At 45.8% G+C, this 18,978-nt stretch overlaps 1 protein-coding gene across 4 annotated transcripts; it reads right to left on the reverse strand.

The window, feature by feature from the left end:
• Positions 1 to 2,081: 2,081 nt before the first annotated feature.
• Positions 2,082 to 17,439, reverse strand: SEPT6 (septin 6). 4 transcript variants are annotated; one of them, XM_009579544.1, is made up of 9 exons: positions 17,246 to 17,436; positions 15,900 to 16,086; positions 15,500 to 15,661; positions 9,662 to 9,758; positions 9,227 to 9,395; positions 8,593 to 8,725; positions 7,731 to 7,921; positions 5,788 to 5,831; positions 2,162 to 3,261 (listed from the first exon to the last, which is right to left on the reverse strand). In XM_009579544.1, the coding sequence occupies exons 1-8, from the start codon at positions 17,410 to 17,412 to the stop codon at positions 5,828 to 5,830; spliced, it is 1,110 nt and encodes a 369-aa protein (XP_009577839.1). In that variant the 5' UTR covers positions 17,413 to 17,436; the 3' UTR covers positions 2,162 to 3,261; positions 5,788 to 5,827. The 4 variants fall into 4 exon arrangements, with proteins under 4 accessions (XP_009577842.1, XP_009577839.1, XP_009577837.1 ...); XM_009579547.1 differs by lacking the exons at positions 2,162 to 3,261; positions 5,788 to 5,831 and adding an exon at positions 2,082 to 2,106 and having other exon boundaries at positions 17,246 to 17,439; XM_009579542.1 differs by lacking the exon at positions 5,788 to 5,831 and having other exon boundaries at positions 2,244 to 2,593.
• Between the last annotated feature and the right edge of the window lie 1,539 nt (positions 17,440 to 18,978).

Consider the following 18,978-nt stretch of genomic DNA (forward strand, 5'->3'; position numbering starts at 1 on the left):
ATACTGCTAACTTTTTTCTAACTTTAAAGAACGAGAGGAGGTTTAGTTAGGGGGAAAAAAAAAAGTACCACTTGACCCACGTCCACCAGCCGATGGAGCTTATTTAATAGGTGGTGAGACACAGGAGGACACCAATGAAAACACACAGTTCTTCTTACTTTATTTCTTTGTTAAAATTAAATATTTCGTGGCTGCCAACAGAGCAAATTGCACCATGTTTATATTTCCTTTGACTCTGAATGCACAGTTTCCAAAACCAATCAAACAACAGCATATTGAAAATACTCCTTAGGCTTCACACGTCATGGAAGCCCGTGACATTTATATTATTAAAGACAAAATTAGAAAAAAAATATGCCCATAACAATGTTTGAAAATGTATTCGCTACATCGTTAGTCCAAACATCACATTTCTGTTGCTCTTCAAAATTCCAGGTAAACAATCAGTTCCCCCGTATTACCCTGTCTTGTCACACAAATTATAAGACACTTCAATTTTAGATACCATGCAAGTCAGTAAAAGAGCTTCTTTCCAAGACACTAACACTGAAGATTTGTTCCCCCCCTCCCCAGACATACGACCCTTAAACTCTTCTAGAAGTGGCAGTCTTCTCCCTCAGACCCAGTGCAGCTGGCGAAGACAGATTAAAAAAAGCTACAGAGAGAGAAAAGAGAAAAAAGAGAAAAAACCAGAAGATTAGCAAAAAAGAGAAAGACATTCAAAAAGCAGGAAAAAGAGGTGCAACACGAAAACAGCTGACAGAGGGGAGATGGAACCTCCTTGCGGTACCTCAAGTACTTCAAGGAAATCACACAAGTAAAACCCTTTTTTCTTTAAAGTCTTTAAAAAGACTTTACATAACTTTAAATGATATTCTAATAAAGCAAATGGTCAGGAAGAACAGCCAGTGACCTGCAGTATGGTAAAAAAAAGCCACATTAAATGGTTCTTTTAGCAGATAATCTAGAAGTCATTGACAGACTGATACTGACTGGTTTTGGGAGCAGGCCGATATTCGACAGTAGAGGAAGAAGTAAATACTCAAATTATTTTAACTTGCTTAAAAAAACCCCACAAAACAGTCAAAGACTTTTATGGGAAATAAAATTGTATTTATGGTGAAACAGAATACCTGAGAAAAATACATTGCAATCAAGAGTTTTAACTGCCTTGATTGCTGGAAACAGAGGCCAGACCGTCGTTTGATCTAGGTTACTGCTGTGAGCAGCTAGCCAGACTAACACGTATGCAGAAACTGTTTGTGAGGCTTTAGCATCATCCAGACTACCCTTCTAGTAAAATTCTCAGCAGCGGCTTGCGCTAAAACCAGCATTACCTATCATGGCTAGGTCTGAGGTGTGCTTATCTTCCAAAAACCCAGGATTTGAAGGGTTTTTGTTGGAACTATTTGGCAGCATGCACCCTGATCTTTCAGCAGGGTCAGGACGTGTGGATTCACCCACATACAGAGAAGGCAGCCTGCACAGAGTGCGACTGAAGGATCAGGGTCACAACAAGCAAGTCTGAAATGGAAATGAGGATTACATGCTAGTCTTCAGGTAGCATGAATTAGCAAAAGAAAAAATAAAAGCAAATAAAAAAAGAAAGATGATGTCATGAAAATGACACCAAGTATGAAGAGAAAAGAGTTTTTTATCTCTCAACTATGTGATAATTAAACTAAGGTGGTGTTGTCATTTTAACGTCACCAATAAATACATTTAAACTGCGTTGTTATTTCGCCAGCAAAAATAACTCACAGAACTTATTTCCACATCCCTTATTTATCTGGGTGGAGAGGGACCAGGAGAAAAGGGAATCCATTAATTGTAGGGGAAAAAAAATTGTAGGATTTAAAGTTGCAGCATCCAAAACCTTGTTAGGACTAATTTTACATTGTTTAATAAAAGCAATAACCACCAGCACATAGTAAAGACAGAGGATATCACAATGAGGATATAGGAGAGAGCAAGGGTAACACCATGGAAAGGTCACAGCTGAAATGCTGTCACGTTTTATTAGACCCTCCGATTTAACAAGTAAATGAAGGTCCATTCCAGCCCATTGTATTCAGGGGTAATTACTCAGTACAGAGCCATGGGTTACTGTAAAAGAAGGGCAAAGAAAACAAAAAACAAAAGAAGTAAATGTTAACCAGAATTCACTGTCTGATGAAGTCTTTATTTAAAAACAAAACTCATCCAGAAATACACAGAGAAGACACCTGCAGGCAAACCACAGCTGCACTTGCCCAGAGTGAACTCCTGGCCCCAGTGAGCAAAACACCCTCCTTTTTAGTGCAAATCTTGCAGTAAAACAAGGCTTTTGCTGAATAGAAAATATGAGAAGCAACCTGCCAGCATCTGTACACTTCTAACCAGATGCCAAATAAAAAATAAAGGTAATACTTTTTGCATTAAAACCAGAAATTGTTGGAATCACTGAGAAGAAAGTCAAAGAAACATCATCGTCTTTCTTCACAAACACTGATATGTACAGCAAGGTGACCAGCCTTCCCTGAGATTGGATCCAGGATGTGCATCCAGGCCAGCACACTGAGAGGGAGACAAGGCAAGAGATCCTTCGTGACCCCTGCAGCATTCAGAGAACACTTAGTTGCAAACCGTGGATCCAAGTGTGAGAATCCCCCAAGCCTGAGGACTAGAGGTTTGGACTCAGGCCCACGCCTGTGAGGATGTCAAGTTTTGCAAAAAGTCCTTTAAAATCATTTGAGTCACACACGGCAGCACAGGGGGGTAATGAGGGGTTAGATACAGCAAATTAAAAAGAGGAGAGGGCAGCCAGTCTCTTGAGACAGCATGTCCCACCGCATGGCAGCAGCGGGTTGCATTCACAGCGGTCCCACGATAGGGGCTAAATGCACACCACCAAGCAGCTGCGCTCTCTTACCATGCAGCCCTCGCACAAATTGGAGGGAGAGACAAAAAGCCGAGCAACTGAGAAGAGGGGACACTAGCCCTACGAGCGCTCGGCAGCCTGCTACTGCCCAAAGGGGAAGAGGTATCAGCAATGAGCATCTCTTGCCAGTTCCACGTAGGCTATTGCTGAGTTCTTCACAAGAATAACCATAACCCAGAACAGCCAAGGGTGCGGACTCTTGCTTAAAACAAAATGGTGAGCGCAGGAAGGGAGCAATGAGTAAAGGTGAGCAAACAGGCACAATGGCATAGCTGCGTGTTAACCGAATGTGGGGGCATTCGCTTCTGATGTGAAGGGAAAGGTTCTACAGGAAACCCGAACTGAAAATGAAAGAAAAAGGCAGATTAATGGTTTTATGGATTAATGACAAAAACCAAAATAAGAATATAAATGTTTCCTAACACACACACACACACAAAAAAAGAAATGTTGCTATGTGTTAATAAGGTTTAATTTGATTACAAAACATGCTTTATGCAGACACACACATGCATACACGCACACACACTCAGCAGTGGGATGAACCAAATTTATTTTCTAAAACAATCCTTTCACAGTTTTGCAAGCTACAGGACTCATCAACTGTGACTTGTTTGTATCCTTGCAAAACAATGGAGCCCTGCCATACTTTGTGGATCAATATGGAGAGTATTTTTCTGGAAAAGTACCATATATACATATTTAATTTAGCAAGGACAAATGCCCATTGAAAAAGGCACTGTCTGCATTTGTATGCTGGGAACAAAGAACTTCATTTGATTCAAAGCCCGGCACACAACCGTGTACAGTTATGAGGACTGCCAAAAGCAATCCAAAACCAACAAAAATCAGTAATGTTCACTCTAACTGCACTTTAGCCGTGCCTTCGTACTCGGCACCAGAATGAACACTGTTACTCTTCGAGCTTATTTTTCCACATTCAGATAAGCAGAGAATTGTTCTTTGCATTGTTTTACAGTTACAGTTGGCAGCAGAGACATTCATTCAACCGGACTGCTCAAGACGACTGCAAGCTCCAGTTCAAGTCAGTGCAAGACCCTTCTGAAGCTCTTCTGTTAAGTGGAATGTCCCATTGAAATTAAATTCAAATGCCTGTCACTGACAGCATAATGTTTACTTGCTTTTCCATTTCCCTTGGTGGAGCTAAGAGGGAAGGAATCCTGGAATCAGCTTTTCCCTATTTAACAGCAGACTGTAAGTTAGTTTGGACTGTATCCCGGAGAGAATGTAAATCCTAGCTTTGTCTGCAGGGAAGGGTGGACTCGAGGCTGAGTTTTTAGGGTGTTTTATAGCTAAGTGCTGCTGTTCCAGCAGGTCCCTTCTCTGAGAGACCTGCGCTCCTCAGCCTGGGGTGCTGTCACCCTTGCCTTGGATAGTAAGTATTGCTGCTCTGTCAAGAAACAAGACATTCCTGTGGGAGCTTTCTTTTTCCTCTCACCAGAGAATCAACAGCAAATTCAAAAGGCTCAATTAAACACACTCAACCTAGCAATAAGTAGATCACTGTCATTAGCAGTTTAACTAATAACCCTAATGACGATGCTGCTCTCCTGCCAGGCAGGTACATTTCTTACACATCTTTGTTTAAATGAGCCTTCATTTTACAATAGATGCTGGCACTTCACGCTGCAGACACTTGCTTATGGCCAGGTTTGTTAACCCTTTCAGGCAACCTTATCTGTTCCACAAGCCTGCCCATGACTATGTGGCCACCCTACATCCCTGCTCACATGAAGGCAGAGACACTCTGGACAGAGCCACAGCAACTGGAGCAGAGCAGACTCACAGCGTTAACACCATGGACAGGGCTCTGCTGTAGTGGGAACTCTCCACGCCTTGGCAAAACCCCTCGGAAACTTGGATGCTGGCCTTATTCAGGGGCAAAGTGCTCTGGCAGGCTTTCTGGACACATCTTGAATACAGCCTTCTTCTACCACTAGCCTTAACCTAACTGTGGGCACACTTGGCATGGCTCCCAGGAGTGTGGGGCTGTCTGTCTGCTACAACTGAACATCCAATCCATGGGTGACCCATTTGACTGTTAAAAATGTCATAAAGTCTCTCAGTCTATCTTCAGAGCCTTCATTATCTGCTAAATGCTCAGCCCATCATCTCTTGTTGTTTTGGACAATCAACTAGAGTCAGTCAGCAGGTGAATATTGGTTTGGTTACTCGGCAGTAGCTTCTTTAACGCCCCCTCATACATACATACACACACACTCGTACACACACACAGTTTGGTGATTCTCTGGTGCTTTGGGACAAAGGAAAGCTCTAGGTTTGGCAGATTTTACCATCTGTTAGTATGTGAAGGGGGGAATAGAAACTAGTCTTGCATCTACCTTCACCTGCACTGTAACCACAAGTTAACACTACAACTTGGAGGGGTGGGAGGGAAGGAGGAGAAAGGGAAAAGACATTTTCATGGCTAGCTAGCTATCATCAGCACCACATCTCCATAGCAATTGTTGCCATAGTATCAACATGGCCTACGTGATTAAAAAATATAATTTATTTCTAAGGGAGATGGAATAAAGAAAACAGAGCCAACAAAGTGCTGGGAAGGTTTAAAAGGAAGAGGACCTAATCCTTATTTTTCTACATTTCATGTCCTAATACTGAGTCTGTCTGCATTTTACTTTGCAGAATCTTGAAAGACAAACCTCATTGCATCCTTTTTCTACAACTCCATATGTAGAGAGAGACTGGTAGAGCGTGTATAGTAAGGATGAAAGCAGAGGAAGACAGAGATAATACTTATAGGTTTCTGGACTTGCACAGGGTCTACTTTTTTAGGAACTGTAACTGATCCCACTGTGAGGTCTATATTAGTTAATGACGCTTACCAGGACAATGTGCCTCATGCACCATGCAGCCAAACAGCAGCTAACTGTAAAACAGCATACATGTAAGAGCTAATAATGATGATAATGATGATAATGATGTAACAACAACCAAAAAAAAGAAACCAAGTCATGATTAGTGCAAATTACAGAGCTTGAGTTTAAAAGAGTCACCTGTGAAAGAAAAAGGCTAGTGTACTGCCAGCCACTAGTAAACAAATATAATTAAGCTACAGCTTGTGAAATTCACGGATTGTTAGAGATATTTATGATCTAAATACTGAAATGAATTACTAAGGACAATTGGAGAAGTTACAGGGTAAAGAAAGCAGCACCATTTCTAACACAGCTATTTTTCTGCAGGAGAGAGAGGACTCCTAATATCTTCCCAAGCCTTACTCAAACACCGACCTCTCTCTTTCATGGAGTTTTCTACGCCCTTCTGTGTCCTTAACTGACAAGGACTGAATGTGCTTGGTGTCAAGGAGCTCTTCTGAGATCAGAACTGCTACTAGGAACAAGAGGGTGACTTGGGCCACAGCGACTAATTGCTCATACTATAGGGCATGTCGTCTCCCTTTTCTGCATTCCTGACCCTGACCGATCTCAGGGCTGAAGTCTGCCATCCTCAGTGTGCAGACGTCTGAGGGCTCTAAGCATGAAAGAACTCAGTTGTGTATTCCTCACACAGTCCACGCTGGGGAGAGAAGTCTGTCCCCAGTCAGTCTCAGGCTCCTCAGTATGAAAAGATATTAAAATACCCTGGAGGTAATTCAAGAAAGCAAATCAAAATACGCAGTGGAAAAAGGAACGGACAAGTGAGAAAAAGGCAGGAGCGCTAATTGCTCATCGCAAAAGAATGTTGACATTGAAGCAGCTCCAGCTCAAAACTAAAAAGACTAAACCAGGATCTCGTTCCGGTTATTGGGTTTTTCCTCTCCTGTCTCATTTGATTCCAAGCTTAACAGTCAAGGCTATTTTCCCTGACAAACAGTCCTGTCAGCTCTTTGGGCACGTGCCATATTGTTCATATGAACAGCACTTCTCCATGTACTTAAGACTGCATGGCGCAGGCAAGATTTACTCTGGATTTGCCCCAGGGATGTGCAGAGAAGGGATTATGGCAGTGGTATAGAAACCAGACCCTTGTTTATCTGCATACCGAAAAGCACTCCGTTTCGGGAAACGTACCACAGTGAGAAGAAAAGGAACTGCTCATTGCTAGGTGAACTGGGAGGACTGTTTCAGCTGTACAGCTGGTTGCTCTTGAGCAACTGCAGAGCATTAGGAGCCTGGCATGGGCATTGCAGACGGTCCACATCACAGAACCCTGACGAGGGGCTGGATCCTGTCACACCAGTCCCTGGCATGTATCTCTCACTGTTTCTGTGGAGGGCAAAAAGCCGAGAGGGCTGGAGAGAGTACTAGCACTAACAAGGAGCTATGACCTGTCCCCTCATTTTGCAGCCTTACATTTTGCAGATTCCAGAATTCAAGATTATTAGTCTCCCTGAATAATTTCCACAGTATAAGCTTTTTCCCAACCTAAACAAGTAAAACCCTGAGACAGGACACGCTCCTCTCGGGGGGTAGCAGGACATCCCTGCTACCCACACCCTAGCCTTGGCAGCCAATATTGTTCCACTTCATTACAGGCACTGACAGACCAAGGGAGGAGCAGGGAATCTCGTGGAATGAAAACAAGTGCATCCTCTCCCATGCTGTCAGCAAGCAATGAGGGAGGTTAGCACTGCTCCCTGCTCTTCAGGATGACAGCTAAAGGTAAAATGCTTCCAGCTACTGCTCAGCCTTACTAGGGCTTAAACCTGGGTGCAAACCTTCCCCTGATAAGGACTGGCTAGGTTGGGAGAGAGATATGAACACTCAGAAAAATAGTAAAGGAGAACCATTACCAAAAAGCAAATACCACTGGGTTAGCAACTTACTTTTTTCTTTCCTTATCTCTTTTAAGAGTTTGCGATCCTCCAGCCTGCTGAGCCTGAGATTGGAGCAATTCAGCTGCTGTCTTCCTTTGTTTAAATGCATTTACTTCATCATCCAGAGACTTCTTCTTATCCTCTAGCTTCTTTTTTTCATCCTGATGTAACTTCTTCAGGCGATCAAACTTTTCGTGCAGCTAGAGGGAAAGGAGAGAGGTGAGCAGGACCCAGCACCACCAGATATTCTGTTCACAGGAAAAGAGGAAGATGGAAGGATCCCATGAGATCTGAGCCTGCAAGTCTCTGTTGGTCTGTACATCACTTCCAGCTCCCTGAGCTGACACTGGGTAGACAAAGGGCAGGGAACAGTCTCCTTCCACAACAGCTTACAAACCAGGCAGTGTTCTAGGGATGCACAATTGCACAGACTAACAATAGAGGATTGGGAGAGTATAACTGTAAAATTTTTAATCCATTTCCAGGGGTCTCCGCCTTATTCCTCTTTAAAGGTCAGTAAATTAATGGATTTTTCACAACACTAAAGAAGTTGTATGGGTATATTTTTTATATAACAAGCTTATATCAGGGGCTGTTTCCCTCCTTGAATTTTGCCACACTGCAACTCTCCATCAGAATCAAGACTATGGCACTTTCATGGTGCAGTTAAGTTGTACATTACAAGCACTGTGATCTAGTTTTGTCCTACAGAATGAACACCTTAATGTCCCCATGACCCCAAGTTAAACTTTAGACTTCTTGTTAAGAAAGTCCTAAACCACACTCTGCAGAAAGTGCTTTGGCAGCAGCTACCTACTTGGGAGTGGATCTATCACTCACAACCATGAAGAGACAAGTACTGCAGTCTCACCTCTTTTTCAGCCTCCTTCAGCTCCGCTTCTTTTTCCTTGACCCTCTGGACAAACATTTGCCTCATTGCCTCTTCCTTTTTCTGCAGTTCCCCCAGAAACTCATTTCTTTTGGCTTCATAAGTTTCTTGTAAGCTAAAAAGAAAGGAGAGTCCAGTGACATGACTTGGGACAAGCTGCTTCCCCCGAGCCTCTGAAATCAGGCCCTCAACGTGAATATTGCTTGCCCACAGCACATTTGCCACTCACCCACCCACGTGTGCCCAAGGTCTTCTTTATCCAATCGTTTCTGGTGTCTGTAATCAACTTTTTTGCATGTTGAATGTTGGGCAATTCAAAGAGACCAGCTGGCAACAAACACTAGTTCAGAGGGACACTGCTGTATCTCTGCAGCACAGACATTTCTACTCCTATACTTGCAGTTTCACAGTCAATCCTGCACACGCTCTCTGTGTTTTCGCCTTCTCTCACTCAGCCAGCACCTTTGCTGAAGTCTGGATTTATCTGACCTGGCAGGTTTTCTTGCTGCATTGGTCCTTTACTTGCTCTCTCAAGGACACACACATACACACACAAGGACGCAGCACATCCACCAATGCCTCTCTCGAGCTCTTCTGTCTCCTCCAGGGATCCTACCTGAAGGGTTTGCTGTCTGGATCGGTGTCCTTGAAACCCATCTCTTCCAGTTTACATCGCCGGTACAGCTCATAGTGGCGTGTGTGGGTCTGTTCGCGAAGGTCTTCCATGTTGACGCGGATCAGCATCTCCCGCAGCTTCACAAAGTCGCAGTGAGCTTCATTCTCCACTGTAAGAAGACACGATAAGGAGTAAGATGGGGGCAGAAACAAAGCTCTCTTCCCACATTCGCCACCTGTCTACTCCTCCCAACAGATTTAACAGCCCTTCCGAGCAGAGGCAACTGTCATTATAGGCCTGACACACGATTTAAGAAAGAATAATCCCCAGGGAGATATTAAAGTCCAGCAGGCCCTTGCTCCTCTTATGAGAGCCCACTGCCTCCTGGCAGAAGTGTCACCATTCATGCCATGAAAATCCCGGGGCTCAACTCACCCTGCACTGTGCCCCAAGGGTACTGACGAGCTTTCATCATTTTGTTTCCTATTTTCAGCTCCTCCGTGCTCCCGATCACTGCAAACGGCAAGTGGGCCTGGAACACATTTAATGATACCCACGTTAGTTCCTATCAACTCCGGCTGACTTGCCAGCACACAGAGATTAGCACAGCCACTGAGCAAGACAGTCATTATGCACACGCTAATCTCAGGGAGTCTAGTCACTGGCCACTAGCCCAAGACAAGGGGGAAGAAGGGAGGGTCCTTTTTGGAAACCTTGTTAGTGCTACCACTCTATATCCTCTACCTGGCTGATCCTCCCAGCCACAGGGTCTCAGGTGAGATGAGCCAGTGCAAGACTAGCATCAGAATGACAGCTTGAACAACGTGCTGCGCGGCTCTGACTGCGGTGCTGTCCCGGGGGCTTGCCGTGGCTGAGGAGAACATCTGCACAAGCACAGAAGCAATAAAAGAGGTCTTGATTTTATCCCCGCACCACTCCCTCAGCTCACACTGGAGCACAAGACAACTCACTCTATCAGATCATGAGATGGAAGTCCCTCCTTCACCCCCAGAGTAACAGCTCTTTCCTCCCCGCTTGCTTCAGCCCTGGCGAGGAAGGGCTGAACATGTCCCTGCCCCGGCCAGCCTCTGCATCCACGTTTGCCCCGAGTTGGGAAGGACTCTGCATTCCCTGGGGCTGTGCTGAGCCTGCCCCGTGCTAACACTCCATGGTGCCTCACGCTTCCTGCGGCTGTGTTGGGGCTCACCCTCAGCACCCCCTCTCCCAAATCCTTTATCAAAACTGCTTCTGAGAAACCCAAAGGAGTGCCGATGGCTTTATAAAATCCTCATGATGTTGATGCTATGTGCAGCCACTGCTAGATAGTTGCACAGCTAGAGGACAAAGGAGGCCAAATCCAGGGATCACACCATGAGGAGGGATCCTGGGGACAGCAGAGCAGAGCTAAACTGTGCCTTGTTACGCTCGTCAAGCCGAGACACACTCTCCACAGGGTACAGTTGTTACAGGTATCTGAAGGCTGACTAAGAAGAGGAGGGATTTGCTTTTCAAAAACTCAGGCATAAAAAAGTCACTTCTTAGTAAAGAAGATACTTTTTGCCTTCTGCAGAAAGACTAACAGAATCGCCCAGTGCAAGCTCAGCGGAGTTGGAACAGAAAAACTCTCGACACCTCTCTAGGCTCAGAAGACCTCACCTTATACTCCCCTCATTCCCCAAACTCAGGCAGCCAAGCAAATCCCCCCGACACTGCTATCGTACTTTGCTGCATTTATCTGTTGTGCAGTAAGTGAGATTTCTCCCCACCTCCGCTTGCTCCTGGGAACTATATTGCATTCTGCCAAGCTGCAAAGAAGTCAAGTGCAAGGTTTCAGCACTTAAAAATAAAGTTGCCAGCTCCCTGCACCCACCCCTTCTGCTGAGTTTTGTGCAGTGACATTTGTTAGCTAGAGCTTTTAAAGAGCACTGAGTTCTGGGAAATTGAAAGGGCCTCAGGAAGCCAATTATATGGAAGATCAGTGACCCTGGATTGCTTTCAAAAGCAGGTAGTGAAGCTTTAATTCTACAAGTTATCTGAAAACTTGGACAAGTTCATGACAGCTGGTACAAGCAAAAGATTTCAGAGATGTTTTCTGCTTTCAGAGTGTGGCTCATACAGTCAAACTGCAAATACAGCAAAACTGCCTGCAAGCACTCACAAAGACGGGCTCTTCAGCTTTTATTCCCTGGGCTCCCAGCTCTCGCATGGGACACACGCAGAGTAAGTGGGGCGGGTGGTCAGCCTGATGGGGCCATCCTGGGCCAGGCAGAGGCTCTGTGCACCGGGGCCTCCTGGGTCACTCTCACGCCAAGTTACCATTGCAATCACACTGATGCACTAGCGCCTGGAGGGACGCGGGCCAGCACGGAGCTGTGCCTGCACTGCGCAGGGTAAGCTCCCTGCGGGAGACACCAAGCAGCAGAAAAAGGAAAGCGGTCTCCCAGGTTGAAGGAATCTGATTTTCAGCAGAAGGCTGTCTAATGGCAAAGGGCAGGGGATACAAAACACTAGAGGGGAAGGAAACAAAGCAGTCTCAATTGAGCAGCCTCCATACCGCAACAAGAAGGAAACTCCCCTAGCCAGCTTTCAAAGAAATAATTTGCCACCTCATTTCTACACGCTGTAGTTTTTCTTGCCTTCAAGACAGACTACACACAAGCAGCAGCACTATCCACAAACACTTTGGCACATTGGGTCAAGAAGAACCATCAGTGGTCCTTTCATGTCCCGCAGCGTCCCGCTGTGCAGCCACTGTCAGGCAGCCTGACAGGGGAGAGGGCAAGCAGAGACCCCAGGGCTGAGCAAGGGCCACACGCCACCTTCGGCTGCTCTGGGAGGAACTGGAAACATCACACTGCGGGGACATGCTGGCTACTGCCAGGCACTGGGCGGGCTCCTCACCATGGGACATGCTGGAACTGGTCTGAACCTGTGTCCAGCTGCTGGAAACTCTGAAACGCCCCAGATACTGAATGCCACAAAGGCTACAGCCTCCTCTGCAGGCCTACACACAGTGCTGTTTCCAGAGGAAAAGCCATTGCAGTTCTGTGGCACCTGAGGTTTCAGGCCAGCCGCTCCCCCTCCAGGACACAGGATCAGGAGAATGTTTGCTAGAGGCAATGTGCTCCCCACTGGTGACTCTCTCCTCCACAGCCCACCAGAGCTGCCCACTCCTCTCCTCTTGTCATCCTGCTACTTCTGGGTGAGAGCTTCCAGACCTCCCTGTTGGCTTCTTCAGACTGTCCATGAGGAGCATCCCATGGTCGGCTTCTCCCACAGCTGTAAATGCTTTTTGTTTGCTTCGTATCCGGATCTCCGGGAGAGTGAAGTAAGGGGATTTCCAAGGGACAATGCAAGCGATGGGAGCAAGAGGAGCCACTGCACTGAGACAGTGGCAGAAACACCATGCTATGGTCACACAGCCTGAACCTTGGCCGTCCATGAGCCCGGTTACCCTCAACAGCAGAGTCACTTCCTCCACTGGTACCAACTGTTTGGCTGCTGTCTTTGCCAAGGAGAAGGTGCTGGTGATTTCTTTCTTTCATCAGCAAGGAAGTTCCAGCTCCCACCATGTGGGACAGCTCATGTAGCTGCATGTGGTTTCATTTGACTAGCAGGTGCAGGGAGAATATTTTCTTCAGTAATTAGAATAATTCATTCAAAATGGAAAAGCCAATAGGGAGTTGAAAGAATAGGAGAGCTTGTTTTTCTTATCTGATTTGAGAATAAAATCCAGATGGGAAGAGACCTAAAGAATTTTGGACAGCGTTTTCTGTGAACTTGTAAATATACGCTTGGTGGGATTCTCAAAAAGACCAAATCAGTTTCAAGGAAAATCAGGCATCTTGTTCTGAAGATTTGTTTAATCTGATTATTTTCTAAATACTTCACTTGACACCTTTGTTCATGGTTAAATACTTTTGTTTCTGATCATGATGGCACAGATTTTAAATCCTTCAGTTAATCAACTCCTGCCAGATCAGGCAGTATTTTCTCTGTTTAGTAAGCCAATTTGGAATGCAAAATACTCTGGAAAAAAATTCCTAATGCATCCAGCACAAGTGGATATAATAAAGTAAAATGCATATGAAATAGTGAGTTTGCATATTTTAAAGCCTAATTTTACTTTTCATGCAAAAGACAACTAATGCAGTTAATAAGCAAAACATTAAGTAATCAAAAGACCAGTCTCAATTTTCTTTGTAATTAAAAAAGAAAAAAAAAAAAAGTAACTAATCCAGAGAAGTTGCTGGTCAGCAAGAAGCACTACTTAAGCATGAAGACTGCATTTATAACCTTTCAAAGATGTTGATCTGTAACAGGCAAAGACAATGAAGCTTTCTGTAGAGAAGTACAAACACAAAGGTTAAGGCAACTTATTTAAATCAAAAGTTCCCATTCCTCAATTTCAAACATGACTAAAATTGGCAATTTAAGTTACAAACCTAAATCAACCCATCCTGGCTTTTTTACTGGTCTCAATCCCTCCACAAGCTCATCTCCTGACCTGAAGCATAAGCAGATTTGTCTTATGTTGCTAATAAAATCAGTATTTGAATACAAGTTTTCCAGGTCTGCAAAATTGCCTTGATCAGATTCAGATTCTGGCCTGCTTAGTCCCCATAAACCTGGTAATTATGATTTGTATCAGTTTAATGGAGGATTTAAAGAGTTGATCTCTCTGTGCAGCAGCTGACACAACCTAGAACGTCTACGACCCGAGACAGCAATTCCCTCCCAGGAGACATGTAAATGGCTGAAGGAAAGACGAGCAGAGGTTTACCTCTGCCCTCAGAAGGGCCAAGGCGAGAGGACTTCTCCCTTTGTCATCACACCTCTGGTTTCTTGAGGATGGAGTGACATTGCATCTTTGTTTCCAGGAGTAACGGTAGTCCTGCACAGTGAGAGCACTAAGCACTGAGAAAGATGCCGTCACAAAACTACTCTGACCAGGAAACCACAACTGACAGCTCTTACGGTAGGACAAACTTCATGTTTCTTTCAGGCCTCTCCACAACACTACAACTATTAATATTAGATCAAGAGACGACACAAAAGCATTTCAGCTAGACCTGTGCTTCAACAGCAGTTAAGCAAGCAACTTCCCCTACTTGCTTTCCTGTAAAAAGCCTTCTGGAAAATGGGAGCACGGTCAGGATGCGCTGCCAGAGGGGCCAAGAGACGGCTTGCTCCATCTTCAGGGTGCCACAGAGAGGCACCAACGATGCTGGGAATGCCAGAGCCAGAACAAACACCTGCAGGCACCTCGAGACATGCTTGGCCCAATTTGTGTACTGTTTTTCACACGTTGCTGGCTCAGCTGTGTAAATCCTTGCCACAGGATCCTGGAAGTGCACTGGTGGGGGGGCATCAGGTGATGCACGTGACAGAAATCTAGAGAAACCCTCGAGCTGAACGTGGTTAGAGGCTAGGGAAGTATTTGGGGGAAGTGAAGCATTGTACACATTCCCTCTCTTCCTATATACTCCAAAAGTGACCAAAAGCAGATGTTTAGGGAAGAGAAGGGCCACTGGGCTGGATGGGCCTCTGGTCCCACCCTTGTGTTCTATTTCTCACATCAGCACTTGGATGTAGCTCAAGGGAAGCCGCTGCTCTAACCAGCCTCGTTGTACCCCCTGTCCATCCGTTCTGGCCAACAGTACCAGAGCCAAAAGGCCAAACCAGACCAAGGACCCAGCTAAGTAACTTGATCAATAATAAAACAGCAACTCAGTGCAGACAGGAGTCCCAGAGCTGGCCAGCTGAAGGGGCTCAGCTGCAAGGACAGCCATAGGCAAGAGGAGACACCCATGGAGGCAGGGCTTCGCAGGAAAACCAGCCCAGGAGAGCAAAACTGTTTAGTGCAAAAAATGCAGGGTGAGGAGCAGAGAGGTGCATGTCTGTAGACAGCCTGCCCCTCACACCGGATGGATAATACCCATCTGATTAATTCATAACCCAGGACTGCCCTTGCCCTGCACAGCCAGGCCTCACCATCTGTCCAATTTCCTACATGTCCCTCAACAGGTATGCATTAGGACAAGGAAGGGGCTAAAAGACCGTCTGTTTTCTCACTAGAAAAGTCCACCAGAGAGGCAGTAGCTTACCACAAGGCTCTGTTAGCCTAGGATGGCATTACATCCCTGTGAAATCCTCTGGTTTTCAGACACAGAATAAAAGGGAAAGTGGATTTAAGAAGCATCCCAATATGGGCCACCAACCCCTATACTGACACTGCTGTTCTGGGAGAGGAGGAAGCGCCAAGTCACTTACATTCATTGTCCCATTTATCTCCGCCACTGATTCGTCGTCTGTTGGGAACTGGTAGATCTGAACCCCGTTACTAACCAGTTCGCTTGTGATTTTAATTTTAAATTTGGTCAGCTCGCTCTTGGAAATGGCATCAGATTTGGCAATGATGGGAATGATGTTCACCTAGAAAGGAACAGAGTGGTAAGAAGTCCTCAGCTTTGCTCCAGGGAGTTTTTCCAAGTCTGCAATACAACTTACAAAAACTTAACAGTGCTCAATAAATCTACAGGATTTATCCGCCAACCCAGTCATCTCCACTAGCATAAGGGCTATTCAAGGTGAGGAGATGCGCCCTGGAAAAGCAGCAGCCTTTCTGCCACACTAACAGTGAACCTGCCCAGTAAGAATTAAATGCGCCTACCTTGCTGTCAAGCTTCTTCATTGTTACCAAATCCAGGGATTTTAGCGAGTGGCCTGTCGGAGCAATGAAGTACAAGCAAGCGTGAATCCGAGTGTCATGGTAGTTGTGCAAGACCCTTTTTATCTTCAGTTCTTCTTGCAAGTAGGCTTCAAACTGAGCATCAATGAACTCAACGATGGGCTTATAGCTTTGGTGAAAGGAAAAAAAAAAAGAGTTATACATCTCACAGTCAGAGAGGTAAAGAGACAGTGCTCCTTTGCTTGCTTTTAAGAAACAAGCTGCTTGTTAGATTTCATTTCCCAAGACCAATTCTCTCAATCTCCTTTCCTCCCCACCCGTAAGAAATTTAGAAGATGCACTACTGACAAGGAGATGTGGTCCTACATCAGACTCTAGCAGCCTGTTTGACAAAACACAGTACTGGAGATTCAGCAGAGGACAGGAGACACACCACCCTCTCCAGGGAAAGTGGACTCTCATACTTTGAAATGTGAGGGTGAGAGACTTTTTAAAAGAAGGATAATGTAGACAGATTCACAGCAGTGTGTAACCCTTGCTTGCACTCAGGGAGCGAACGGCTTGCTGCTCTCACAGCCGCAAGTCCTGCAGGTGGAAGACACATCTCCATTCAGTACTGCCTTTGCCCGGTGCTCTGGGGCAGGAAATCCCTGCAACTCCCTTGCAAGGCCATCTGAAATACAGGGCCTGTCAGACTCACAATGTAAAGGTCATCAGTGAATCTTAAACAAAACTAAAAAGAAAATCTAACAGACCTGCAACAAAGCAAATCCCATCTGCAATGCCTCTGTGAAGATGCACCTTGGAGACAGTCTGGTGGAATTGCACATCCCTTAACCACCACGCTCCAGCCACGCTGGGACATGAGCTGCCAGAGATACTTCCCCAGGGTATCTCACTGCACATTTATCATGCCTCATTTGGCAACATGGAAGAGCCCTGCCAGAAGTGGTTTTTAAGCCAAGCGGTCACTAAACCATGCTAGTGGTTTGGTCGGCAGCTTGCGGTCAGCACGGCACAAGGAAACAAGCACAGATGCCCTGGACCTCTCCGCTCTCCCCACCAGATGAATTAGGGCAGAAAGCTGCCAGCAGGGCAGATACTGCTCTAACAGCATGAGAAAAGCTGCTTTCATAGCTGGAGCAGTGCTGACACACCACAGCCTCTGTCCTCTCTTCTACCTGTCCCATCCCAAAGAGATGACAAGGACAACCCATAAGAAGGAAGGAGGAAAACTCTACAGTGCAGCCTGGTCCAACTCGGGCACAGGGAGAGACCCTGCATGAGAAAACCAGGTCATGACACAGCCTCTCTCCCCCTTCACTCACCTGTCCTCTTTGTTGATCTGATCCCCAAAGCCCACTGTGCTCACAATAGTCAGTTTGAGGTTGACGTTGCTCTCCTGCAGGTCGTAGGTATTGGATTTCAGCTGGACCCCGGGCTGTGAGTGAGATGCTGGATCACCTTCAAACTTGGTGTTGAAAAGTGTGTCCATGAGGGTGGACTTACCAAGGCCAGTTTCCCCTATTGGAGAAAAAGAGAGTTGAAATGTTCTGTTGAATATTAATATGGCTTGGTCTTTCAGCTTCCAATGTTAACAGGGGTGAAATTGTAACAGATGAAAGCAGATCTCATGCTCCAAAGGGATCGTCTGGCAAGCAGAAAGCCATGTACAATGGGAGGCTTGTATTCTGGGCAAATTACATTTCACAGTCTAATGGCCATTAATATCGTTAGAAAACAGAGATGAAAAGGAAGAGGTGAAAAGGCAAAGGGGAAAGCATCGTTCAGATCCTGCATAAACCACAACTACACTACAGAAGATGATGTCTTTATTAAAAAGTGTGAGGGGGAATAGGGCTCATTGCCATTTCCAGAAAAAAGATGCTCCAGATCAATATGCTGCTCACACGCAGCCACTGGAATAGCCTCCTTCCATGCAGAAACATTGAGAGTTGGTTCAGGTCCTACAGCAAGTTGTACAGTTGGTTTCTTGTACCCACAACAGATTGAGTCGGGGGATCAGCCTGCTAGACTGGGAGGGGACATTTTCTGTAATATCTGGTTTCCATACCTTAGGGGCTACACAAGCTATACAATACTCTAAAATCTGCTTCCAAAAGTTCTGCAGCACTGAACTGCTATTTGGATTCCATCTACCAATGGGGAACTATTTCTTTGTCTGGAAGGAAGAGACAAATCCCAGAGACCGGTCTTAAATTTGTTTTAGATACATCCCAGGAAGAACAAAACAAATCCCTCTGCGCACTCATTCCACCGGGCAGCCTCCCTTATCACACTCTGACAACGGAGCCAGCTTTCCAAGCTCAACAGGATCTGACTTTGTGCTAAACCCATAAGCAGTCTGGTTTGCTGCCCTGTGAGGGCTATTGTGTTTTGGGGAAAACAGCGATTTCTGAGCTGCCCAGCTGGCTTTCGCTGAAACTTCAGGAGCTGGCCAAACCCCACCCGCTGCGAAGGCTGCTCCTCCAGCCTGCTGCGGGACCACAGGGACACTGTGTCTGGCTGAAGCAGCCTTCCCCTCCCTCCCCGAGCCCTCAGCTCCCACCCAAGACAACTTCATCATTTTCCTACTTTGCTCAGAAGAAAAGAGCTTCTTATTTTTGTAGGCTTAGAGCTCTGCAACAGATCCAAACTTGCATGAAATGCCCAATTCAAGAAGGGGAAACTCCTCCCCATCCTCCCCCGTCCAAATCTCCGAGCCTCACCCCTGCAAGCAGGCAAATTCCTCTCTCTGGGCCCCAGAAAGGACTTCTCTCACTCAAGGCTGAAGTACATGACAGGCAGGGCAGGGCAAACATCCACTGCTCTGGGAATTGAGCAGTCTGTGATTGCCAGGATCATATATCAAGTATCTTTCCAGAGGCAGCAAGATTCATTAACATTTGAAAGTCAATGTACACCTTGAGCTGCAGAGCTGCCTGGGAGCCAGCTAAAAGCTTGTACTCCATCACTGATTGATGCCAGCTTCGGCCAGAACAACCACAAATCCAGTTGCTCTTCACACCAATCTCATTTGCAATCCAAAGGGGAGAAGAGG

The sequence above is a fragment of the Fulmarus glacialis genome, unplaced genomic scaffold, assembly GCF_000690835.1.
Source record: "Fulmarus glacialis isolate BGI_N327 unplaced genomic scaffold, ASM69083v1 scaffold46286, whole genome shotgun sequence".
NCBI lineage: Eukaryota > Metazoa > Chordata > Aves > Procellariiformes > Procellariidae > Fulmarus > Fulmarus glacialis.